At 40.8% G+C, this 27983-nt stretch overlaps 1 protein-coding gene across 2 annotated transcripts in view; it reads right to left on the bottom strand.

Moving 5' to 3' along the window:
• Positions 1-10651, bottom strand: part of LOC125451072 (transcription factor TFIIIB component B'' homolog) — a 64270-nt gene extending 53619 nt beyond the window's left edge. For both annotated transcript variants that reach the window (XM_048527776.2, XM_048527777.2), the window contains exons 1-8: positions 10546-10651; positions 10371-10421; positions 9833-9952; positions 7261-7391; positions 5562-5656; positions 5218-5272; positions 4300-4446; positions 338-643 (exon numbers count right to left, since the gene is read on the bottom strand). In XM_048527776.2, coding sequence (XP_048383733.2) covers positions 338-643; positions 4300-4446; positions 5218-5272; positions 5562-5656; positions 7261-7391; positions 9833-9952; positions 10371-10421; positions 10546-10595 — 955 coding nt within the window. In that variant the 5' untranslated portion in view covers positions 10596-10651. The remainder of the gene's footprint in view (positions 1-337; positions 644-4299; positions 4447-5217; positions 5273-5561; positions 5657-7260; positions 7392-9832; positions 9953-10370; positions 10422-10545) is intronic.
• Between the last annotated feature and the right edge of the window lie 17332 nt (positions 10652-27983).

The following is a 27983-nucleotide window of genomic DNA, read 5'->3' as shown; positions in this document are numbered from 1 at the left end:
ATGCTCTATTGCTTTCAGTATGGGATCAAGCCTACAACTGTGAAGGCAGCGAGTTTTTATCTTCAGGTTGTGGCATTTCTGAAAGATAAATTCTAACCAGGCACTTGCCCATATAAAGGGAATAAGAAACTCGAGGGAGTAGTCACCATAGATGTCTTTCTTACTTTACAGCAATTGACTAAACAGTACCCATGGCAGAGGACTGGCAACATCTTGGCTTTTTTTTAAAAAGTATATATAACTGGCCTAAGTGAATGGGTGGTGAAAAGATGAATGATAAAGCTCAACAGAACAACCCACAGTCATAACTACAATAGAGAGCTCAAAAAATTCTTACCGATCTTGCACTGCTGCACTTCCTGCTTTAATTTCTGAGAAGTGCTTCCTTCCTGAGGTGGATCTTCAGCAGTTTCTTGTTCTGCTGGCTCTGGAGTAGATTTTTTCTTCCGTTTTCGCTTACACTTAGTTGGATAGGGCTTTGATGTGCTTTCTTTTTTACTTGCGTCTTCCTGACATTCCACACTGCAAGATGCTTCAGTTCCCTCCGCTACAGCATTGGAATCAGCTTCAGCTAATTCAGTGTCAGCAACTTCAACTGGATCAGGGTCATCAGGATCACTTTCTAGTTCCGTCACATTTTTGCCTGAATGCATAAGGCAAGTAGGAAGACATATAATAACACACATTCACTGATGTGGAACCCTCCATGTGTACAATATTTCTAATTTTACAAGCAATTACGCAATACCAAAAATACAAACCATTTAAAAAGTCAATTCAAAAATAATCATACTTCACAAATAAATTGGGCTCAATAGTCAGAGATTGTCAAAGTTCCCATAAGTGTCCCAAGGAAATTCTTATGCCCTGTTTACTTAAACTATATTTTACTGATAATTCTCACTAAGAGTAGTGGATATCAGAGTTAGTGCTTCACAGTAAGTGAAAAAGAATGACTGTAAGAAAAGCTCCAAAGCTCAGCAACATGAATGTGTGCTTCTGTATTATCCTTGTCAGTGAATAGAGATTTTTTCATTCATCTCCGGCACCAAAGATTCAGTTTAAAGATTGCATAAGTTCACATCTGTAGAGCTGCCCCTCTCAAATGCTAATGCAAATACCAACGCTCATATCTTCATGTTAGTGCAGAATGCAGCATTAGGTGCGGATGTTGCACAGCTACACAATTCTGAATAGACACCACAAACATTCTATTTAAAGATGCTTGTAAGGCCTACCCCCAACACTTAACTGGATAAGAAGCAACAGATTTATATATATGGTAGCTTCTGCATTTGCATGCTGATTTGTGCTGCCATCAGACAATGAAAGAGCTGAGACATCAGAAGCTATCTAGAATTCATGAAGAACTAGGGAGAAAATAGATTAGGTTAATGTCCCTAATAACTGTCTAGCAATCCCTGCTGGTAATGCATACTACATGCAGTTATCTCTGCTAGTAAAGCTGTAGGTTTTGCTCAGATCTTGACATAACTAAATGCTGGCTTTCACTTACTTGCTTAGGACTACAGTGGCTTGGACCACGTACTGGATGGAAACTTTATAGAAAATTAGACTAGATTCCCTACAGTGTGGAAACAGGCCCTTCAGCCCAACAAGTCCACACCGCCCCTTGCAGCATCGCACCCAGGCCCATCCCCCCTATAACCCACACATTCCCTGAACACTACGGGCAATTTAGCATGGCCAATCCACCTAACCTGCACATCTTTGGACTGTGGGAGGAAACCAGAGCACCCCCCCCGGAGGAAACCCACGCAGACACGGGGAGAACTTGCAAACTCCGCACAGAGAGTCGCCAGAGGCTGGAATTGAACCTGGGTCCCTGGTGCCGTGAGGCTGTAGTACTAACCACTGAGCCACCGTGCCACCCCCAAAAGTGATATTAAAACCTTCAGGACAGGTGGGAGGTGGGCATATACAGTGAAGAAGGGGGAAAATGACAAATAAAGCATAAATATGCTCCTAAAAGTCATTAAACTTCACAACTCCTTTCATATAACTTTTCTTTAATAACATATTTGAGCTTAATTGTAGCATAACAGCTTTTAAAAGCCTCTATTGTGACAAGATTACGCTGCATCTGAAATGGTTAATTTTCTAAAAGCAAATCGATGGCATTCTAACATACTGTTGGAGTACCACACGAGAACACTTTCTCAGTGCCTGTAATCCCAACTTCAAAGGCATTTTTAATTAGATCTTTGCTGAGCAATACAGCATTATTTAATCATTAACAATGATCTAGGTAATGTTGGTACTCAGAGAAGGAAAGCAATCAAAATCTCTACCTTACAGTATATTGATGTGGAGGTGCTGGTGTTCGACCGGGGTGGACAAGGTCAGAAATCACACAATACCAGCTTATGGTCCAACAGGTTTGTTTGAAAACACAAGCTTTTGGTCCTTCTTCAGATGTTAGTGACAGAGGTAGTATCAGACACATGATTTATAAGTAAAAGATCAAAGGGTCACACCATTAATCAGGATGTATTACACAAACCTAAGATGCCATTAATTCTTTAATCAGTTAGAAGGTTTTAATTGATTAATATCCACACATAAATCCCTGAATTCCTTTCAAGTCATGATCCTGACAGAACTAAATGTTTTACCAGTGTAAAGAAGAGGTAACATTTTAGGTCAGACAATGCATGTTATGTTGAGTCCTTGTTTAGAATCTGTTTGTTTTAGTTTGAGTCTGGTTTTATTTCTAAAGTAGGAATTTATAAAACACTACAATTCACTGACTGTCCATAAATTATATGCCTTTTGAACAAAATAAAATGCATCTGCGGGTGTGTGCGCGCGCGAGGGGTTTGTGTGTGCGAGAGAGAGAGGGAGAGAGAGAGAGAGAGAGAGAGAGAGAGAGAGAGAGAGAGAGAGAGAGTGAGAGAGAGAGAGAGAGAGAGTGTGTGTGTGTGTTGTGTGTGTGTGTGTGGGGGGGGGGGTGAGGGTGGGTGTGTGCGTGCATGCGCATGGGTGCACGTACAATGGCGAAAGAGAAAGTGAGAGTAAGTGTGTTTGTGTGAGTGTGTGTATGTATGCCTGTGTGAGAATTTGTATGAGAGAGTGTGGTGGGGTCATCTGTAGCGTGACATGAACCCAAGATCCCAGCTGAGGCCCAAACGTGGCTTTCAGCCTCTGCTCAATGACTCTTGTGTTGTTGTGTATCCTGAAGTGCACCTTGGAGGACATTTACCCAAAGATCCAAGGCCAAATGTCCCTAACTGCTGAAGCGTTCCCTCACTGGGAGGGAACACCCTGTCTGGCAACTGTTGCACAGCGTCCAATCATTCATTGTCGTTGTGTCAGCATGGTTTTGCCAATGTACCAAGCCTCAGGGCATGCTTGCGTGCAGTATGAGATAGACAACATTGGCCAAGTCACATTAGTATCTGCCGTGCACACGGTGGGTGGCATTCCCACGTGTGATGGTAATGTCCGTGTCGAAGATCTGACCTGTCATGCAGAGGTTGCCACAACAGGGTTGTATAGCGTTGTCGTCGATGTTGTCCTGAAGGCTGAGTAGTTTGCTGCCAACAATGGTCTGTTTATGGTTTGATGGTTGTTTGAAGGCGAGAAATGGAGGTGTGGGGAAGATCTTGGTGAGGTGCTCATTGTCGTCGATAATGTGTTGAAGGCTGCAAAGAACATAGCATAGTTTCTCTGCTCCTGGAAAGTACTGGATGACATGCATCGTCAGACTTAAAACGTCACCTCTTCTTTACACTGATAAAACATTTAGTTCTCTCAAGACTGTGACTTGAAAGGAATTCAGGGATTTACACCATGCGTATTAATCAAATAAAACCTTCCAACTGATTAAAGGTTTAACAGCATCTTAGGTTTGGTTAACACATCCTCATCAGCTGTGTGAACCTTTGATCTTTTACTTAGAAATTCTGTGTCTAACACTAACTCTGTCACCAACACCTGAAGGACAGAGGCTCCAAAAGCTTGTGTTTACAAATAAATTTGTTGGACTAATAACCTGGGGTCGTGTGATTTCTCACATTATATTAACAGACTTTCATATATGAAAAAAACAAGGAGAAGACATTTAAACTTTTGTTGTTTCGCTCCTAATTTTCAACTTTGGTTCAAGGCAAAAGGTGCCAAAAAATTAAAAAAGATATATGTTAATGAATATAACAATATCATGTATTGAATTTAAAATACAAAATCCACATTACACAGTAATATTTACCATCTTTACTAGTTCATAGCACAACAGCCTTTGCAAATTGGTAATTAAGTATAATCAAACTATGCTACCTTTCCTGTTCCGTTTGCTCCTAGATGGCTTTCTTGGACCTTGACTTTTGGTCTTCTCATCCTTTTCTTTCTTTCTCTTTGACTCTGCTTCTAAAACTCGGTTTAGTAACGCTCCAAAAAAATCCAGGTCAAGTGGTTTCTTCTCCTCTATGTGACAAAGAAGAGATTGAAAGGTACCTGAGTAAAATACCATCCATAAGAAACAGATAGTGATGGGTTACAAAGTAACATGCTAAAACATCCAAATACCAAGCAGAATAGAACCGAAGTAGAAAGTGTTTACTGTAATTAAAAGAAACACTAGGCCAATAACATAAGTGGATCACTTGGGAATCTATTGATACAACAAAGCAAACAAGTTTGGAAAACCAGCCCAACAGTAAGCCTTCTGTAAAATTAGCATAGTTTAACAGGACAATTGTTTACTGATCATTTTCTCCCAATCTTTAACACTCAAAGTAGTATGACATTTGCTTTTTGGAGGTATGGTAACTGTCTCTCCAACCAAGGAAAAGACTCACTCCTGCCAAGAACCTGCATGTGAAGTATTTCAAAGAAGGTTGTTGTACTGTAGCAACTATATGATTCTGACCAACCAGGAAACTCTCCCATTTACCTTGGACACATCAGAAGGATTTACAAATTGATAATCAACTTATTTAGTAGCATTACAGCACAACTTCTGTGCCTATCAAATTCTGAGGTGGAACTAGAACCCAGAGATTCTGGCACAAACACAGGGAGGTTACCACTGCCCCAGAAGACCTCGTTGCTTCTATAACATTTCGCAACTCTCCAGGTATGTTGTTAGTGTTCACATTACTTGGCTATCCGTATACGTTTTATGGATGTGCAATAATGTCTAAATCACCTTGAAACAAAAAAACCTTAAGTCCATTTAAATACTACCATACTCACTGAATGCTTTGTCAATCCTCCATGAATTCAACTTTTCTTCACGTTTAAATTTGTTCTGTGGAAAAAAAACTGTTAATAAAAAATATTTTTCACTTATGTAAAAGTGATTAAGTTTTTTTCATTACTGTCTGCTACTTCTCATAAACCGTGTTGATACTGATAAGCATGCTTACATCATCTTCCAATTTGCAACTGAGCAACATGGATTTGTTTTTATATACAGGACAATGCCCTGTTGCAGCTGCTGAAATACCAAACAAGGCACATGCAAAGGGTCAACCATCTTTGAGTATATAAATGACTTGATGAATTCAGAAAATAGTTCTGTAGTCAATTGAAATTACCTTTATTTCTATTCTTGTCCTGTTAGGGAATAACTGACCAATCATAGAGAAATCTGTCCCAACCATACTGATTGCTAGAAAGAACATGTCTGTTTCTGGAAAGAATTAAAATTTACAAATTTACTAAAAAAAACAAACACAGTACAAAGAAAATTAACAGATTGTTAGGCAAAATGATTAATTACTTCATAAAAAACAAAAATTATGCAATACAAAACAAAATAATACAGGCATGCATAAACTTAGAACCAGTTACTAGCATCCTTTTAAATATGCAGGCTATGTGGGATGCTGTGCCAAAGTCTTAGAACAAGATTGTCAGCTATTTTTAAACCTTTTTTCTCCCCACATTTCTCGGGTTGTGGGTGTTGCTGGCAAGACCAACATGTGTTGTCCATCTCTAATGGTCCTCTAGACGGCGGCGGTGAGCTGCCTTCTTGAACTGTTAGCATGCTTTTTCTTTATCTCATCTTTAGAAATAGCTTTTAACATTTTCCTATGATAGATGTTGAGCTAACAGTTCTATAGCTTCTTGCTTTCTGTCTCACTCCCTATTAAATAAAAGGGTTACATTTACTATTTTCCAAACTAACGGAAGAATTTTCAAATAGGTTTAAATCAATCAACAGTTCAATCAATGCATCAACAATCTCACTAGCCACTTATTTTAAGGCCATACGATGTAGCCCTCCAGGACCTAGGGGTTTCTCAGCTAGCAACTCCCAATAATTTTCCCAGTACTACTGCCCCAGTGATTATAATTTACTTATATAATACTTAAAATTACACATTGACATTCTCACCTCTCTTTCCATATCCCAATTTACAACTTTTAGAATGTTACTTGTATCCTCAATATTGAAGGTCAATACAAAATACCAGTTTAAATCATCTGTCACATTATTGTTTCCCATTATTAATTCCCAAAATCACACTATTGGACTAATGTTCACTTTATTAACTTATTTATTCCCTTTTTACAGATCAATAGAAATTTTTAGTATTGTGATAAAGGCGTATGTTATTATTGTTTGAGAAATTTAGATTTTTAAAATTGAGGCAGATGGCTTTTGGTTTCAATTCGGTAGAGGTAACTAATTGAAAAAAAAGGCCATAAAGTCATTTGGAATTGTGACTTAAATACATAGTTTCCAAGAAAGAATGGGATTCAGTTAAGTGCCTCACAAAATACCTCTAGTCCTAATTAACAAAACATGGATTTTGCTGAGTTTATGAGATACACAGAAAACAGATTGGGGCCATTAGTTTAGTTTGTCTTTAGTTCAGAAGGGCAGCTTTTCACCTATCAGGGGCTTCAGTTTGTGTAGTCTCCAAGCTGCCAGAGTTTATTAAAAGTTTTCAAGTTGTTTATAAAAAATACTTGTTTCCTTGCATTAAAAAACATGGGCAGTCTCATATGAATATGTTCAATGATTAGCCACCACATTAACCAGTGCAAAATTAAACTTATTATCTGCCAAGTCAGGTTTCACTCTAGAATCTGACTTGGCCAGATGATCATCAAATTGGAACAGAGCATTCTAGGAATTAATTTTGGCATTTTTTTTAAATCAGGGGAAGTAAAACGATGCAGGTGTACAGTCTGAAGAATGAACTTCAATGGTTTTGCTTCTTACAGTTTAAACATCTAAAGCAATTTTTTTAAAAAAATAAGCCAATAAACCAGTCTCATACATACCTTTATTAGACCATGGCTTTGTATGTGTACTCTTCCTAAAACTGGAATAAGTTGTTTGAGAACCACGTTCAAAAATGGGATCATTTTCTTCAACAATAGGTCCTTTCTTCCTCAAAACCTCAACAGTTAAACTATTTTTTGTTTAGAAAAAAACAAATAAATTTAAAGTCAATATAAAATTTTTGCAACTTAATATAATGCTGTATGATATTCCTTCACTACAAATCACAGCCTACTTTATTCTGTCCTGAACTATCATTGCATATTCTTTCATTTATCGTTGTGCGGCTTTAAGGGTTAAACTTATCAGTTTGAATTCAAAACTGAGCAACTGATGGTGCACAATGCAGACTGCTGACTAAACCCCTTCTGGAGTACTGCACTCATTTCTGAGAACAGAGTCTCAGGAAATGGAAAAGGTATAACAAAAATAATGTACCAATTTTATACCAAGGCTTAGAATCCACAATACCATAAAAAAAAGCAGAATTAGGCCATTTGGCCTATCACATCTACTCCATCATTCAATCACAGCTGATTATGTTGCTCAACCCCATTCTCCTGCCTTTCCCCCATGACCCTTGATTTCTTACTAATCAAGAACGTATCTCTATTTTAAATGCCCTAAATTACCTAACCTCCACAGCCTTCTGTCGCAATGAGTTCCACAGATTCAGCAATCTCTTGCTGAAGGGTTCAACTAAAAAGGACAGGGAACATAAACTTGGTTTGTATTTTCCTTGTGTTCCAATTATTGAGGGGTGATCTAACTAATCAAGGGGTCAAGAGGATAACCACAGATAGGTGAAATTGAACAATAGTGTATAATCTTAAAATCAGACCCAAGACATTTAAGCATGTCAAACAAAGAAACCTACAGCACAGGAACAGGCCCTTCGGCCCTCCAAGCCTGCGCCGATCAAGATCCTCTGTCTAACCTGTCATCTATTTGCTAATAGTCTGTGTCCATTTGCTCCCTGCCCATCCATGTACCTGTCCAAATATATCTTAAAAGACACTAACGTGTCTGCGTCTACCACCTCTGCTGGCAACACGTTCCAGGCACCCACCACCCTCTGTGTAAAGAACTTTCCACGCATATCTCCCTTAAACTTTCCTCCTCTCACTTTCAACTCATGACCCCTAGTAATTGAATCCCCCACTCTGGGAAAAAGCTTTTTGCTATCCACCCTGTCGATACCCCTCATGACCTTGTAGACCTCAATCAGGTCCCACCTCAATCTCCGTCTTTCTGATGAAAATAATCCTAATCTACTCAACCTCTCTTCATAGCTAGCACCCTCCATACCAAGCAACATCCTGGTGAACCTCCTCTGCACCCTCTCCAAAGCATCCACATCCTTTTGCTAATGTGGCCACCAGAACTGTACACAGTACTCCAAATGTGGCCGAACCAAAGTCCTATACAACTGCAACATGACCTGCCAACTCTTGTACTCAACACCCCGCCCAATGAAGGAAAGCATGCCGTATGCCTTCTTGACCACCCTATTGACCTGCGTTGTCACTTTCAAGGAACAATGGACCTGAACACCCAGATCTCTCTTTTCATCAATTTTCCCTAGGGCTTGTCCATTTACTGTACAGTTCGCCCTTGAATTTGATCGTCCAAAATGCATCACCTCCCATTTGCCCCGATTGAACTCCATCTGCCATTTATCTGCCCTACTCTCTAGCCTATCTATATTCTGCTGTGTCATCAATGAATAGTGGAAATCTGATTCTCTCTTCCCAAAAAAGCTATAGATGTTGAGTCAAGTGAAATGTTCATGGTCAGGAGAGTTTTGTGCAAGTAGGGTAGCAAGAGATTAATGATCAATGGTGGGAAAATGGAATTCAGACATAGATAACTCATGTCTGATTGACTGGTTGAATCAACTGGAAGAGGATAAATGGCCCATTTCTGCTGCCACATTTCGCTGTAACAGTAACTTCCCCTCTTATGTCATAGGCTTCAATTTGCTGATAAATCTGGTATAGATTGTTTTATCAAGTGCCTTTTGGAAGTCCATATACACACCAACTACGTCACAATCAATGTTCTCTGTAACTTAATTTAAAAATCAAATTAATTAAACACAAGAATAAAAATAAAATGCTGTGGATGCTGGAAATGTGAAATAAAAACAAAGTGCTGGCAGCATCTGTGCATAAGGAAAATGAGTCAAATGTTTTGAGCCAAATATGATTCTTCTTCAGAAGAGATTCAGCATGGTTTACCTCAACAAATGTCTTCTGGCTTTCCCTAAACAGTCCACATTTATCCAAGGGATGGGTAATTTTTCTCCCAGACAACACTTTCAAACAGTCTTCCCACCACCAAGGTGGTGAAGCCAATTTAAAGTCCCTTAATCTTCAGAGCCGCAGCATAAACCAATATGTATCTTAAAGCAACATCACATTTTGGACAAGAGGATATAGCCCCAGATTAAAGTGCTAAACTCCTTTCCAAGGAGCGTTCATCAATTATTTTAGGTGCTAAAAATCTTAACAGTCAACGAAGAAAAGATAAAACACTTAAAGCAGAAACGTTTTAATGTTGTGGGCACACCTTTCTTCATCAATAATAATAGAGCCATCTTCAGCAACTTTGACACGTGGACCCAAAACTGCATCATCCGATTCTTCACCTTCATCCTCTGCTGGTGGGTTAATGGTTCCCACTTCTGGCCTACAATATAGAACAGGAACGCACATTGTGAATGTCACAGCCTAACATCTTTGTCATTTTTGATTATAGTGCCAATGAAAGCTTTATTCAATTTTTTCCCTTAAAAAGCTGAAGAAAATTTTCTTTTACAACTGGCTCTTTTTTCATCTTGATGCATTTGGAATCATTTATCCGATAATGAATGTGGTGATGACTGAGAAATGCCCTTATCTTCAATCATAATATTTTATTTTTAATTTGATCATAGATCTCAGTAAACAGAACTTACATTATCAAAAAGGGTTTTATTATTCATTTTGAAATCCTTTGGTAAAACTTCACAAATGAAAACCATGTGAAAATCACAAATATATCAATTACTTTCTAGAAACATTAAAGATGCAGAATTTTATTTGGAAATATTTGAAAAAATACTCACTCTTTGGTTAGAACTGGAAAAGGAGGTCTTTTCTCTTCTCCAAATGAAGATCTGTAAAAGGTTTTGAAACAATAACAAAACTTGATATTATTTCTACTTGAAAACGAATATAGTCTGAAAAGGCTAAGGAACATTAGATAATTAATATTATTCAGAATATCATCAAGGCACTTACAGCATTGGATTTGTATCAGGCAAGTAGTAAATAAAATCTCTCATTGTCATTTTAGTACGTTCTGGGGGATTACCAGTTTCCCAAATTGGGACTGTTTCTCTGCGAGCTTTCTGCAACGAAAGAAAAGTTGTGTAACAATGCAACATGAGTAGAAAATAGTTAGAGACAATATCAGTGCACAATATAATCATGATGTACGGAGTAAAGAATAAACAGAAACATCAAATGTCCCCTGTTGTGATAGCACATTTCACTATAGTGCGTGGGGACACTTCTTACAGTGGATTCATCATTGTACTACATCAGCACCCCTGTGGTGTGCTGCTTCATTCATTTAATTGATTCGGGGATACATTTTGCATGGAAAGCAATAAAGAGGCAGGCAGACTTCAGTGTCACAGCTGAATAATTTAGACTGCAACCTCTGGGTGTTGGCATACATATTAAATGGAAAAGGCTAGGATTTAGGCTAGAGATACCCTTCTCCTCCACAGGAGGTGTTGCACAATGCAAGGCATGACAATGCAGTATTTCTCCAACTGTTTCCAACTAAAGATATAAAAAAAATTACACCTACTGCACCCAAGAATTAGACTTTTTAATGCAATAATTGCATGCTAAACAGAATAAACCTAAGTGATAGACAGAGCTAAGCAATCCCTTAACCAAGGGGTCAGATCTACGCTCTCCAGTCCTGCCATGTCTAGTCATGAATAGTGGTGGACTAAGAAATAATTCACTGGAGAGGAGGCTTCACAAATATGAACAACAATTCAACAATGCAAAAGCCTGACACAAAGTGTAAAAGACAAAGCTGAAGCATTCACAACCAGGTGCCTGTGGATGACCCATCTTAGCCTCTTCCAGAGGTCTCCAGCCAAACAGGTACCAGTCTTCAGCCAATTCAAATCACTCCACATGATATCAAGAAATGGTTAGAGACAATGGATACTGCAAAGGCTTTGGGCCTTGGCAAAATTCCAGCAATAGTACTGAAAACTTGTTCTCCAGAACATGCTAAGTATTTCCAGCACAGTTACAACACTGGCAAGTATGTACCAAGATGGAAGATTGCCCAGGTAGGTCCTCCACACAAAACGGCAGAACAAATGCAAGCCAGCTGACTACCACTCCATCATTCGACACTTCATCATCAGTAAAGTGATGAAATGGGTCATCAACAGTGCTACCAAGCAGCACCTGCTCAGTGATGCCCAATTTGACTTCCACCAGGGTCACTCAGCTCCTGACTCATTACAACCTTGGTTCAAACATGGACAAAAGAGCTGAATTCCAGAGGTAAGATGACAACGACAGCCCTTCACATCAAGGCCACATTCGACCAAGCATCAAGAAGCCCTAGCAAAAATGGAGTCAATAGGTATCGGGGCAAACTGTCCACTGATTGGAGTCATAACCTGGCACAGAGGAAGATGATTGTGGTTGTTGGAGACCAATCATCTCAGTTCGAGGACATGTCTGCAGAAGTTCTCAAGGTAGCATTCTAAGCCCAACTATTTTTAGCTGTTACATCAATGAACCTCCATTATAAGGTCAGAACTAGGGATGTTCGGCGATGATTGCACATTCATGACTCTTCAGATACTTAACTAGTCCACGTTCAAATGTAACCAGATCTGGACAATATCCATTTTTGGGCTGACAAGTAGCAAGTAACATTCACGTCACACAAATATCAGGCTATGACCATCTCGAAGAAGAGACAATCTAATCACTGCTCCTTGACATTCAATGGCGTTAACATTAATGAATCCTCCACTATCAACATCTTTGGGGTTACCTTTGGCCAGAGACTCAACTGGACTCATCAGATAAACACAAGAGCAGGTCAGAGGCTAAGAATACTGTGGCAAGTAACCCACCTCCTGACTTCCCAAAGACTATCCACCATCTACAAGGCACAAGTCAGGTGTGTGATGGAGTAATCCCCAATTGCCTAGGTAAATGCAACACGCAAGAAGCTTAATACCATCCAGGACAAAGCAGCCCAACTGATTCTCACCACACCCACAAGCATCAACAGGTCCCAAGAGCGAATAAAAAAAGGTTGCTAATTATTGCTAAACAATGTACTTGGCACTGAAGAATTAACTTTACAAGTTGATATTTCATTCCTTTGTAAATTAATTAATACTAAATATTTTAATTTGTGTTTTACTTTTTCTCTTTTATGTTTTTTCCTTCATGTTATCTGTGTTTCCCAACCTTTATTTTGTTTTCTGTAAATCATTTAAATTTAATTTCAATTTTATACACTTGCTGCTTTAGACTCTGATACAAAGACGATTCCCCAATCTGATTTGTTGAAGAGCCTCCCACATTTTTACCTAGCTCAGAAATTCCATAGACTCCTTTTGGAAGATGCGATGTTTGGTCAGACATCAGATAGCAGCAGGTTTCTCTACAGTCTGATTGAACTTTCATAACACCTGTCAATATTTCTTTATTCGTTCACGGGATGAGTAGAGAACAGCAACAGCCTTCTTTCATCATGGCCCATTAAAATCGGGGCAAGTGCTCAAAAATATGCAGGACCAGCAGGCAAATTCACCCTAAAATCCTCAAATCATGCAGGAAATTTCAGTTATATGTGTAAGGAGAGAAAAGTGCTAAGTAGAGTGTAAGGAAATGGACAGTAGCTGTTCTTCCAAATCACAGAGTGATTCTAGCCTATGTCTGCTGCTGATAGGTTCATAGGGAATTTATCAGCAGCAAACATGGGAGAGAATCACCTAGTGAGTAGAGCTGCAATGTGCGTGGTACTGGCAAGCGTAGCTAGTGAGGCCTGGGAAGAAGCAGAAATGGGCCAAGGATTGAGGCTGAGAGCAAAGTGCTGGCCCAGGGCTAGGAGTGAGGCAGACATTTAGCAGGACTTTAAAGGGGAGGGAGGAGCACACCACAAAAGAGAAGTATTGCAGGACTCCATGGAAGATAGGGACAGAAATGGAGACAGGAACTTCTAAAGAAAAAAGCAAAACAATTTTCAACTTTTCAGCAAAGGAGTATTCACCTAACCCATAACAGGAAATGTTAGGTGATGATTTTATGCAAATTAATGGCTGTATAATTTCTGAGGCTACTATTTGAGGGGAAATGTAGTAGACACTGTTGTAATGACAACTATGTCGAGTGCATAATCTAATTTAAACATTTTAACTTAATAACGACTCACATTTATGCATTAACACATCTCCAAGAATCTCAAATATTATCGATGACTTTTGGTGCACTGAATGCATTACAGAAAAACATGCAACAGTTTAACTGTGACCTCACCAGTCCATAGAAAGCATAGTATGTTTATGATGATGGATTTGTGTGTATAGAAGTGTCAGGATTTTTCTTTTTGAAAAGCATTTATTGCCACCTTATGCTTGTTGTCATGCCAGTTTAAACACTGTGATGTCTAAGGTGCTTGCTGTTTGTATTGTGGATATAAATTTAGGATCACATTTGTTAAGTACCTACAGGGCTAGTCATTCGTCCTAATTTCTATCGCATTTTTGCAAATAAGTTAATATTATAATACCTTTAAAATAGGATGAAATATATCTAATTATCTATGCAGTATGTTTCATTGCCTTATGGGACAACAAAACTCCTACTGAAAATAATTGTCAACAAAAACAACATCAAAACATGTATTCAAAACTTGCCTTCTCTTTCCTCAACTCCTCTTTTAGCATTTCACGCAGTTTTCGAGCTTTCCTCAGTCGTTCAAGGTCAGATGGGATTTTTGCTGTCTTAGGACGGACTGGTGAGTGACTTGGGGACGGTACAATTCCTTTTGTAGGTGGGCTGCTTGGGATAACCCTCTCCTTAAGCGGTGAAGACAATGTCTTCCGTGCCATAGGTGATCGGACAGAATTGGTGCCAACTGCTGGTTCTTTGTACACAGGGCTTTTGACTGGAGAAAACTGAGGTACTTGAGGAATTGGGGTTTTCTTTTCTGGTAATTTGTTAAGTTGTCCTGAAGGCGGCTTGCATTTCTCCAGTGATTTTGGAAGTGGTTTGTCAGTAACAGAGGTCTGCGATGGAGAGATTTTACCTTGAACAGATGCAATATTGGCTCCAGATGTTAAAGAAGTTTGTTGTTGAGCGAGAGATTTTAATGTTACGCTGCTTGACGGTTGTGTAGATGCAGGCGTAGGTGTGGACCTGGGTTTGGCTAAATTTGGCATGGTAGAGAAACGCTTCCGTCTTGGCAAAGGTGCCATTGAGAGTTTATTATTGACACCAGATTCTCCAGTCTTATCATTCTTGTCATTCCTTAAAGAAAAGTTTGCTGGTTATAATAAATTTACTTACTATCACTTTGAAAAATGCAAATAAAGAAAAGCCCAAAATGTTACCAAAAATAATCAAATTAATGTCACTTTTATAACAACACATATTACATCCCATGTGATTTAAATTTTGATACTCAGTGAAAATAGAAGACATCAATTAGTAAAATCTAGAAAACATAATGGGTCTCCAGTACATTTATTGGTTAACTAACCAAGAAATCAAATGACCTAAGTTGTTAATGAGATGCAAAAGAGAAAGACACGTATGAGAATGATTTTCTGGACCAGCTGTATGATGTGATTGTCAAGGAGGTGCTGGTGTTTGGTTTAGTTATAAACATTAAGTATCTAAATGTACTCAAACATACTGCAGATGCTGGAAATTGAAAACAAAAACAGAAATTTCTGGAGAAACTGAAATTGACCTGACGGCATTGGTGAAGTGAGGTACGAAGTTGACATTTCAAGACCAGTTTGACTCTTCTTTCATTTGAAGACTATGAACTTTAAAAGTCTATTAAAGGTATGTAATGTAAATAACAATTACTATGTTATTATCTGTATTAGTTTGCAATCTGGTTTTGAAAGAAAATAGTCATTCCAAATAAAACAGCCACAGTCAAATGTATCACCTAGCAGAAGGCCACCGAAAAAGCTGAAAAATCAATTAAAAGTTACTATTCCAATCACCAATGCTCTTCCTGCTTATTACAATATCTTGTCCTTGCTCAGCAGGCAAATCAGTATTTGCCCATCTTGAACACCACTTGGAAAAAGCATTGAAGGTAGCAAGAGGCAGAATGTACTCTGGATTGGGGATTTCAATATCCATCACCAACAGTGGTTCAGCAGCACCAGCGATGAGCTGGTCAAGTCCAGAAGGAAGTAGCAGCTGGACTGAAGCTGCAGTTGATAGCGGGGAAACCAACAAGTGGGAAAACATCCTTTACTTCAAACTCACCAATCTACTTGCTTCAGATGCTTCAGTCTACAACAGTATCCATAGAAGAGGCCAGCATGCAGTCCTTGTAGACACAAAGTCTGGTCTATACACTGATCACACCTGACATTGTCTGTCTCTCACTACCATCTTTCTAAATGAGACATGAGACAGTGTTCAAACAAAAATAGCAACTCAAGATTCGGTATACATCAGGCACTGTGGACCACCAGCAGCAGAACTGTACTCACCAATACATCCTGCAATCTCATGTTCAGACCCAGCATATCCCTCACTCCATAAAGCTAGGGGGATCAACACTAGTTCAATGAAAAGGCAGAACAGCATGCCATGAGCAGGATCAGCTATTGAAAATAAAGTGTCAAACTGGTAAAGCTACAACACAGGACTACTGGCATGCCAAGCAGCATAAGCAGCAGGTGATACAAAAACAAAAACAGAAACATAGAAAATAGGAGCAGTCATAGGCCATTAGCCCTCCAAACCTGGTCTGCCATTGAATATGATCATGGTTGTCACCCAACTCGGTACTGTTGCCACTTTCTCCCTATATCCTTTGGTCCCTTTACCCCAAGAACTATATCTAACTATTTTGAGAAAACATTTGATGTTTTGGCCTTGATCACTTTCCGTGACAGAGAATTCCACAGACTCATCCACTCTCTGGGTCAAGAAATTTCTCTTCAGATATTTCTCCTCTGACAAAGCTATGTGATTCTACAACCAACAGATCAAATCTGAGCTCTGCAGTGTTGCCACATATGCTTATTAGTGATTGGGGTCTAATAAGCAAGGAGGAGAAGGCTCCACAAATATCCCAATCCTCAACAAGGAATCACAGTTTTCACAACACAAAAATGAAGGCCTTCGGTATATTGTGTCCAATCTGGTCATCAAGCATCTATACATTATAATCTTATTTTCCAGGACTTGATTTGTAGACTTGTATGCGACGGCATTTAAAGTAGTCATTTAAATTGTTCTTAAATGTTTTGAGGGCTCCCACCTCTACTTTTAGGCATCTAACTTTCTTGCATCCCACTTAAGACGGTGCCACGTGGTTATTGTCAGAACTACTAGAAAGAAATATTTCTCCCTCTATGTCTCTCATAACTTTGTACAACTTAATCAGTTCCCTCTTCAGTCTTCGCTGCTCTAAGTAGAACAACCTTAACCTATCTGGTCTCTCTTCATAGCTGAATTGCTTTAAAGCAGGCAACATGCTGGTGAAACTCCCCTCCCCCTCAATAATGGGGAAGAAAGGAAGGCTGAAGCATTTGCACATCCTCAGCTAGAAGTATTAGATGACCACCTTAGCTTGTCCAGAAATCCTCAGGATCACAGATGCCAGACTTCATCTAAATTGATGCATTCTGCGATATGAAGAAACAGGTGAAGGCACTAAATACTGCCATGGGTATCTTCCTTGATAATATCCTAGTAACATTACTGAAGAAGTGCTTCAGAACTTGTTGCTCCTCGAACAAAGCTGTTTCAGTACAGTTACAACAGTGGCACCTACCCACTAATATACAAAATTGCCCAGCTATGTCCTACACATGAAAAGCAGGACAAATCGAAGCCCAGCCAACTACCGACCCTGCTGTCTTCTCCCAATCATCAGTAAAGTTCATAGGAGACATCAATGTTGTTATCAAGGAGCAATTGCTTAGCAATAACCTGTTCACTGATTCACAGTTTCTGCTCCACGAGAGCCACTCTGCTCCGGATCTTATTACACGCTTAGTTTAAAAAACCAGACCAGCCAAACTCCAGAGCAGAGGCAAGAGTGACGACACTTGACAACAGAGATAATGGGAACTGCAGATGCTGGAGAATCCGAGGGCTTCAAAATCTCCCCTCCCCCCACTGCATCCCAAAACCAGCCCAGCTCATCCCCGCCTCCCTAACCTGTTCTTCCTCTCACCTATCCCCTCCTCCCACCTCAAGCCGCACCTCCATTTCCTACCTACTAACCTCATCTCGCCCCCTTGACCTGTCCGTCCTCCCCGGACTGACCTATCCCCTCCCTACCTCCCCACCTGTACTCTCCTCTCCACCTCCCCCTCTCTCGCTATTTATTTCAGAATCCTCTCCCCATCCCCCTTTTCTGATGAAGGATCTAGGCCCGAAACATCAGCTTTTGTGCTCCGAAGATGCTGCTTGGCCTGCTGTGTTCATTCGGCTCCACACTTTGTTATCTCGTACTCTTGACATCATAACAGCATTTGGCCGAGTGCAGTATCCAGAAGCCGTAGCAAAATTAGAGTCAACAGGGATCAGAGGGAAAAATCTCCGCTGGGTTGGGTCACACCTAGCACAAAGGAAGATGGTTGAGGTTAATGGAGTCAGTTGCAACTCAGGGCAGGTCATTACTCAGGAGTTCCACATGGTACCTCATTTTTCTAATCAAACTGTTCAGCAATGATATTGTACACTTCTGAAGCAGGTCGGACTTGAACCCAGGGCCCTCGGTTCAGAACTTCAGCTGCTTCATCAGTGACATTCCTTCCATCATAAGATCAGACATGGATATATTCATTGATGATTACACTACATTCAGCACCATCTACAACTCTTGTGACACTGAAATAGCCCATGCCAAAAGTGCAGCAGGGAAAAAAAAAAATCCAGGTTTGGGCTCAGAAACAGCAAATAACATTTGCGCCACACGAATTTCAAGCAATGACCATCTCCCATAGGAGATGATCTAACCAGTTACCCTTGACATTCAGCATTACACTTGCTGAATTCCCAACTATTAAAATTCTGAGAGTGTTACCATTGACCAGAGTAGGAACTCAGCTCTCTCTATAACAGCAACAGCATTGTGTGTACCTAAACCAACTGGACTGCAGTTGTTCAAGAATGCAGCCTACCACCACCTTATCAAGGACAATTAGAAGTGGATAATAAACACTGCCCAGCCAGCAAAAGCCCACATCCTATGAACACATTAAAAGATTAGGCAGCGACCTGAGAATTAATGTTTCAGATTGATTACACTTCATCAGAACTGGCAAAACTTGGACAGTATTAGAGTTAGAGACAGAGATCAGCAAGAAGGGATGTAGTGGGAGGGAAAAGGAAAATAAGGGGAAAGCCAGTGAAAAGACAAAGACGGGACAAAATAAGTGACAAAAAGCATGGAAGTAAAGGCAGAAAGGGATGGTAATGGAAACCAGAAACAAAAGACCGAAGGTGTAAATACCCAATGCTGCCTGGTACATCCCTGCACCTTAGTTTAGGCATCCAGAGCTCAGAAATGCTCCAAGAAATTTGTCAATAAAAATGTTCCAATTTTCATTCCTTTACATTAAATGCAATGACTGATACTAAAGTGTAGTTTGTTTCTGTGCCTCTACAGTTTCCTATACGAGTGGCTAATTTCTGATTCAGAATATGAATGATATATGAATACCAGCGGACAAGTTATCTTTAACTGATATCATAGCCAATTTTTCAAGGCTCGACTCAAACACACTTTCAGCAGAGGAGGCAGGCAATCAGAAAGCAATTAAGGGTAAATGAGAGAGACTAAAGGCAAAAATTGCATGTTTGCTATCCTGGAACATCGCGGCTTCCTGTAAATCCCTACTACCATTCTGTCTGAAATTTGCCAGAAAGATGGAGAACAGATTGAAATATTTCTAGTGCATGTGGTCCTCACATCTTGCAACCCGTTTATTTCTCAAAACATCCAAGTTAAAAGTAAAAAACAATTATGTTTTACTGGTTCAGTTCATTAGACAAAAAGGCAACTTTTAGTTACAACTAATCTTTTAAAAGATTATTCCCAGGATGTGAACATCGCTGGCTAGGCCAGCATTTATTACCCATGACTAAACTGCCTAGAGGACAGATAAGCATCAGCCACTTTGCTTCGGGTCTGAAATTAAATACAGGCCAGACCAAGGAAGGCAGATTTCCTTTCCTAAAGGACTGCAGTAAACCAGATCAGCTATTTTACAACAATTAAAGTGGTTAAATGGTGACCATTAGGGTGGCATTTTATTCCAGATTTTTAATGAATTCAAATCATACCATACACCATAGTGTGTTTCAAACCTACATCCCCAGAATGTGAACCTGGGATTCTGATTTACTAGTTCAGTGATATTAACATGACATCACCTTTTTATTTATTTGTTTATTGGACACAAGTCAAAAAGACATCAGCATGCTATGATTTTGGACTAGAATTACTTAGACCTCTTGAAAAATCTAGGAGAAATCAATATTTCTTATTAACAATTTCACAAGTGGATTTTGATGCCTGCACTGATTTACAGTACTTAGTTGTTTGAACTATTCTTTCACAACGTGTCCAATAATTTCTAATCGAATAGACTGAGGTTGTAGACTTGCTTGCCGAGCCAGTGGGTTTGGTTGCAGATATTTTGTCGCCCAGTTAGGTAATATCATCAGTGCACTTCCGATGAAGCATTGCTGTTCTGTACTGCTTGTTATTTATACGCCAGGCATCCAGGAATTCCCTGGCATGTCTGTGTTTGGCTTGTGCTGAGACAAAACATCCATAAAAGCATTCCAACTGGAACTCCATCAATAAACACGTTCAACTGACCTGATATACAAACCACTGAAAAACAGAACCGGAAGTAATGCCAACCACCCCAGCTACCGGAGGCCTATAAATAACAAGCAGGACGGAACACCAATGCTTCACCGGAGGCGCACTGATGATGTTCCCTTGCAGGGCGACGAAACGTCAGCAATCAAACACACTGGCTCAGCGAGCAAGTCTACAACCTCATCCACAACCCAAGCCACAAATCTTCTCAAAAAAACTTTAAATCCAATAGACTATGTGGATGAAAAATAATCAGTTTACTGTATATCTATTTCCAATCTTCACACAACCAATAACAGACATAAAACAGTCTTTTGTTTTAAACTTCTCACAAGTGAACGTTTTAAAAAAGAACTAAAGGGATGAAATTTAACTTCAGGAACGGGAGGAGCAAATACCCAATTTTCTTTCCATTGATTTCCCAAAGTGTACATAGCTCTGGCTGATCTAATGTCACAAATTTTATACCTCCACGAATTGATTTGCACTTCAGAATGCTATCCCTGCGAATTCCAAAGATTTTATTACTGAGATTTCACCACTTTAGCAGACAATAGCTTTCAAGTTTTTGGTCTCACCAACTGTGTAGGCATTCACAATTATGTACGATTCACTCTCAGTTTATGCAGAAAAGTAATGAAACAGTTATTTATTAATACATTATTAAGACATAACGCATTCAGCAGGATGTCACAAGCCAGTCAATTCAAGAGTTGACAGCAATTAATCCAAGACAAAGTCTCAGTACAGAGTAATGTAATTTCTAGATTGCTCTTCTGTGGTGGCACTGTTCACAGTTTTATTGGTAAGAGTAAAAGGATGGACAGAAACAATTAAGTCACAAAGTATCAAATCACCCGATTTAAATGGCATTATAATGGTGCAGTTTCTATTTACTATAGTTCTGAGACTGGGAATTCAATATTCAATGGTATTCAATGTATTGAAAAAATTGGCCGAAAAGAAAAGGAGGTGGGGTAGCAATGTTAATGAAGGATTTTGTCAGTGCAGCAATAAAAAGTTACAATAGGTCATGTTGTGGAATCAGCTTGAGGTGAAATAAGAATACAAAGGGAAAGTCGTCAGGAGTGGGAATCTTATCTAGATTCTCACTGTAGCACAAACTGTAAACCAGGAAATAACAGACGTGTAAGGGCACTAAAATTTTGTGGGTGAATTTAAACTGCATTTTAGCTGGACAAATTAGATATGCAATGTCAATATATAAAATGCATCTGGAATTATTAATTTAAACAGCACGTTGTACAACCTCTCACAGTTAGAAGATCCTTTAGGGGCCAGTGCTCACAAGGTAGAATTTAAAATCTGGTTTGCCGGGGAGCAATTTGAGTGTCAAATCAGTGGCCTCAACTTAAATAAGGTCAATTTCACAGGAACTAAGAAAATGTTATCTAAAGTGTGCTGAGAAAATAGATTAAGTAAGTGAGTCGATGAGCACTGGCAGACATTTAAGCAGACATTTCGTAACACTCAACAAAGAATTATTCAGTCAAAAATGATTCAATGAAAAAGATGGTCACCTGTAGTTAACAAAGGGTGTCAAGGGTAGTATCCAATCTAAAACTAAGTCATACAAAGTGGCAAAAGCCAGTGGTAGGCCGGAGGATTAGGAATCTTATTAGAAAAATTTTTGGGCAACGCAGTGACACAGCGCCTAGCACTGCTGGCTCACAGAGCTGAGACCCAGGTTAGATGGAAGCTTGAGTGGCTATCTGTGCGCAGTTTCCACGTTCTCCCTGTGTCTGCATGGGTTTTCATGAGGTGCCCCAGTTTCCTCCCACAATCCAAACATGCGCAAGCCAGATGGACTGGCCACGCTAAATAGCCCCATAGTACCCAGTAATGTGCAAGCTAGTTGAATTAGCCAGGGTAAACAGTCAACCCCAGAAATACATTGTTTGGGCAATGAAAACAAAGGACAGTATCCAAATTGTGCTATCCCTGCACTCGCACTCCCAGCCAAAGACAGCTGAGTATACTTCCAATTGGAGAAGACACTACAACACTGATAGAGAATTACGTGAATTAGCCAGCACACATGTGGGGATGGGGTGGGATGGGATGTGCTTTGAAGGGTTGCCACAGACCCAAAAGGCTGAATGGCCTCTATCAGGACAATAGAGATTCTATGAAATCAGCAGATGATCAGAAGGGTCATAAAAAAGGAGAAAATTCATGATGAAAGTAGTTGAGCCAGAAATACAAAATTAAAAAGCAGAAGTTTCTACAGATATGTAAAGAGAGAGTAGATAAAGTTAGTGTTGACTCCTTACGGGATACAACTGAAGAACTGACAACAGGAAACAGGGAAATGGCAGATAATTTCAAACAATATTTTGCTTCCATCTTCTCAGCGTAGGAAATCATTAACATCCCAAAGATATCAGATAAAGAAGGTGATTAGGAAAGGAAGTTCTTTCAACAGGGTGTATCTAGGGGACAAGGGAGAAGGTATTTGACAAACTAACGAAATTAAAGACAGATGACCCTCATCCAAAAGTTTTGAAGGGAGTGGATGCAAAGGCAGTGAAGGCACTGATCAAAATATTTCAGAACTCAATGAACTCCAGCAGATTGGGGAAGAGGCATTATGGTGAAAGGCAGAGAGGCAGACAGCAGGAAACCACAGCCTAATTAGCCTTCCATTTATCATTGGGAAAACGCTAGTGTCCCCTATTAAGGAAGAAGCAATGAGAAATTTAGAAAAGCCTAACATTACCATACTGAGCCAACATGATTTTGTGAAAAGGAAATCATGTTTGACAAATTTGCTGGAATTCTTCAAGGATATAATAAGCAGAGTTTATAAAAGGAAACCAGGACATGTAACATATTCTGACTTCAAGAAAGCATTCAATAAGGTGACAATAAAGGATTATTTCACAAAATAAGGCAGTATTTTAATACACAGAAGAAATTGTCAGGATTAATGGGTTTTCATGAGGTCAGAAAGACATACAAGCGGCGTGCCACAAGGATCAATCCTAGGGCCTCAATTATCTACTATCTTTAGTAGCGTGGAGTAGGGGGCAGGGTGTAATGGATCCAAACTTGTTGATGATACAAAAATACATAGGATAGCACATTGTGCTGAGGACATGGGGAATCAGCAAGGGCATATAGGTATGTTGAGTCAGTGGGCAACAACTTGGCAGAGAGAATTTATTGCAGAAAATTGAGAGCCAGGAAGAATCAAAAGTTAGAACATTATGACTCCTCATCATTTTCATTAGAGATGAAAATTGCAGAGTCTTTTTTAGTATAATTCTGTGTATTTTAGTGTAATTAAGTGTAATTCTGAATCTTTTAAATTTGGAGCTGTCAACAAACGAAGTCTGGAAAAGCACAGTGCCCAAAGTGACTGGCTTAAAGGAGGAAGAGCCATCTGCAAGCACACCATCCATTGACTGAAGTCACGTTGAAGCATATATTGTCGCAATGAAGGCGATATAATCGTGTGTATGTTAGATCCAGAGGTTGGCAGCTCAGAAACATACCCTTCGGCCCATGTTTAACCTCCCCCGGTAAAAATTTGTCTAACAGTATGGCACGTAGACATTGTATTGGCAAATGGTAGGTCAGTTAACGATCCTGATTTTCGGATGCTTTAACAAGCCATGTGAGTCACTGTTTCTGAATCTTTAAAAAGCTTACCTCGAGTGCCGGTGCCTTCCATTTCTGGTTGAGCAGGAGCCTGTCGGGAAGCCGGTGAGTCACTGTTTTCAAATCTTTAAAACGATTACCTCGTGAATAGGCGGAGGTACGCTGAGCAGGAGCCAACACGGGACTGGTGAGTGAGTGAGGTAATATATTTGTGTGGTAGCGTTACCCGAAACACTACCTGGGCCGTGTCTCCCACCCATCCTACTCCTTTAACCAAAATAAAAGGTTCTGTGTATCAGAGATAATGGGAACTGCAGATGCTGGAGAATTCCAAGATAGTGGAATGTGGGGCTGGATGAGCGCAACGGGCCGGGCAGCATCTCAGGAGCAGCCTAATGGTATCAATGTGGACTTCACCAGTTTCAAAATCTCCCCTTTCCCTACTGCATCCCTAAACCAGCCCAGTTCGTCCCCTCCCCCCACTGCACCACACAACCAGCCCAGCTCTTCCCCCCCCACCCACTGCATCCCAAAACCAGTCCAACCTGTCTCTGCCTCCCTAACCGGTTCTTCCTCTCACCCATCCCTTCCTCCCACCCCAAGCCGCACCCCCATCTACCTATTAACCTCATCCCACCTCCTTGACCTGTCCGTCTTCCCTGGACTGACCTATCCCCTCCCTACCTCCCCACCTATACTCTCTCCACCTATCTTCTTTTCTCTCCATCTTCGGTCCGCCTCCCCCTCTCTCCCTATTTATTCCAGTTCCCTCTCCCCATCCCCCTCTCTGATGAAGGGTCTAGGCCCGAAACGTCAGCTTTTGTGCTACTGGGATGCTGCTTGGCCTGCTGTGTTCATCCAGCCTCACATCTTATTATATTATAAAAGGTTCTGTGTGCCTGATTGGTAAGGTAACAAGTTTATTTTTTATTCTTTATTTTTTACATCTTGGGAATTTAGAATAATGGAAACGGAGGTCAGGGCAGTTGAATGTTCGTCCTGCAGAATGTGGGAGGTAAGGGTCACCACTAGTGTCCCTGCTGACTACAGCTGCGGGAAGTGCACCCAACTCCAGCTCCTTGAAAACCGCGTTAGGGAACTGGAGCTGGAGCTGGATGAATTTCGGATCATTCGGGAGGCAGAGGGGGTTATTGAGAGGAGTTACAGGGAGGTAGTCACTCCTCAAGTATAGGAAAAGGGCAGATGGGTTACGGTCAGGGGATGGAAAAGGAACCGGCAGGCAGTGCAAGGATCCCCTGTGGCCATTCCCCTCAACAATAAGTATACCGTTTTGGATACTGTTGGCGGGGATGACTTACCAGGGGAAAGCAGTGGGGCACAGGTCTCTGGCACAGAGTCTATCCCTGCTGCTCAGAAGGGAAGGGGGAAGAGGAGCAGAGCATTAATCATTGGGGACTCCATAGTTAGGGGGACAGATAGGAGGTTCTGTGGAGATGAGAGAGACTCACTGTTGGTGTGTTGCCTCCTAGGTGCCAGGGTGCGTGATGTCTCTGATTGTGTTTTTGGGATCCTTAAGGGGGAGGGGGAGCAGCCCCAAGTCGTGGTCCACATTGGCACCAACGACATAGGTAGGAAGAGAGATGGGGATTTAAGGCAGAAATTCAGGGAGCTAGGATGGAAGCTGAGAGCTAGGACGAACAGAGTTGTTGTCTCTGGTTTGTTGCCCGTGCCACGTGCTAGTGAGGCGAGGAATAGGGAGAGAGAGGAGTTGAACACGTGGCTACAGGAATGGTGCAGGAGGGAGGGTTTTGGATTCTTGGGTAATTGGGGCTCTTTCTGGGGTAGGTGGGACCTCTACAAGCAAGATGGTCTTCACCTGAACCAGAGGGGTACCCATATCCTGGGGGGGGAAATTTGCAAAGGCAGTTCGGGTGGGTTTAAACTAATTCAGCAGGGGGATGGGAACCAAAATTGTAGTTCGAGCATAGAAAAGGTTGAGAGTAGGGTGGTCCGAATAAAGTTTCAGGGAAGCAAGATGGCACCAGCAAGCAAGATGTTGGTTTGAAGTGTGTTTACTTCAATGCCAGGAGCGTCCGGAATAAGGTGGGTGAACTTGCAGCATAGGTTGGTACCTGGGACTGTGATGTTGTGGCCATTCTGGAGACATGGATAGAGCAGGGACAGGAATGGTTGTTGTAGGTTCCGGGATTTAGTTGTTTCAGTAAGAACAGAGAAGATGGTAAAAGGGGCGGAGGTGTGGCATTGTTGGTCAAGGACAGTATTACAGTTGCAGAAAGGATGTTTGGGGACTCGTCAACTGAGGTAGTATGGGCTGAGGTTAGAAACAGGAAAGGAGAGGTCACCCGGTTGGGAGTTTTCTATAGGCCTCCGAATAGTTCCAGAGATGTAGAGGAAAGGATAACAAAGATGATTCTCGATAGGAGTGAGAGAGACAGGGTAGTTGTCATGGGGGACTTCAACTTTCCAAATATTGACTGGGAACACTATAGTTCGAGTACTATAGATTGGTCAGTTTTTGTCCAGTGTGTGCAGGAGGGCTTCCTGACACAATATGTAGATAGGCCAACAAGGGGCGAAGCCACATTAGATTTGGTACTGGGTAATGAGGCTGGCCAGGTGTTAGATTTGGAAGTAGGTAAGCACTTTGGTGATAGCGATCACAATTCTGTTATGCTTACTTTAGTGATGGAAAGGGATAGGTGTAAACCACTAGGCAAGAGTTATAGCTGGGGGAAAGGCAATTATGATGCGATTAGGCAAGATTTAGGGAGCATAGTATGGGGAAGGAGATGGGCACATTAGAAATGTGGAGCCTCTTCAAGGAAAAGCTCCTGTGTGTCCTAGATAAATATGTATCTGTCAGGCAGGGAGGAAGCTGCAGAGCGCGGGAGCCGTGGTTTACGAAGGAGGTGGAATCTCTGGTCAAGAGGAAGAAGAAGGCTTATGTTAGGATGAGATATGAAGGCTCAGTTAGGGCACTTGAGGGCTACGAGGTAGCCAGGGAAGACCTAAAGCGAGAGTTCAGAAGAGCCAGGAGGAGACATGAGAAGTTGTTGGTGGATAGGATCAGGGTAAACCCTAAGGCTTTCTATAGGTATTTAAGTAATAAAAGAATGACGAAAGTAAGATTAGGCCCAATCAAGGATAGTAGTGGTAAGTTGTGTGTGGAGTCAGATGAAATAGGGGAAGTGCTAAATGAATATTTTTCAACAGTATTCACTGTAGAAAACAACAATGTTGTCCAGGAGAATACTGAGATACAGGCTATTCGACTAGGTGGGATTGAGGTTCACAAGGAAGAGGTATTAGAAATCCTTCAGAGGGTGAAGACAGATAAGTCCCCTGGGCCGGATGGGATTTATCCTCGGATCCTCTGGGAAGCCAGGGAGGAGATTGCCGAGCCTTTGGCATTGATCTTTAACTCGTCATTGTCTACAGGAATAGTGCCAGATAACTGGAGGATAGCAAATGTGGTTCCCCTGTTCAAGAAGGGGAGTAGAGACAACTCTGGTAATTATAGACCAGTGAGCCTTACCTCAGTTGTTGGTAAAGTGTTGGAAAAGGTTATAAGGGATAGGATTTATAATCATTTAGAAAAGAATAAATTGATTAGGGATAGTCAGCACGGTTTTGTGAAGGGAAGGTTGTGCCTCACAAACCTTATTGTGTTCTTTGAGAAGGTGACCAAACAGGTAGATGAGAGTAAACCAGTTGATGTGGTGTATATGGATTTCAGCAAGGCGTTCGATAAGGTTCCCCACAATAGGCTATTGTACAAAATGCGGAGGAATGGAATTGTGGGAGATATAGCAGTTTGGATCAGAAATTGGCTTGCTGAAAGAAGACAGAGGGTGGTAGTTGATGCGAAATGTTCATCGTGGAGACCAGTTACTAGTGGTGTACCGCAAGGATCGGTGTTGGGTCCACTGCTGTTTGTCATTTTTATTAATGACCTGGATGAGGGCGTAGA

Source organism: Stegostoma tigrinum, chromosome 3, assembly GCF_030684315.1.
Source record: "Stegostoma tigrinum isolate sSteTig4 chromosome 3, sSteTig4.hap1, whole genome shotgun sequence".
NCBI classification, from domain to species: domain Eukaryota; kingdom Metazoa; phylum Chordata; class Chondrichthyes; order Orectolobiformes; family Stegostomatidae; genus Stegostoma; species Stegostoma tigrinum.
Note: the sequence above shows the minus strand (reverse complement) of the source record. Positions and strands in the feature narration are given on the sequence as shown.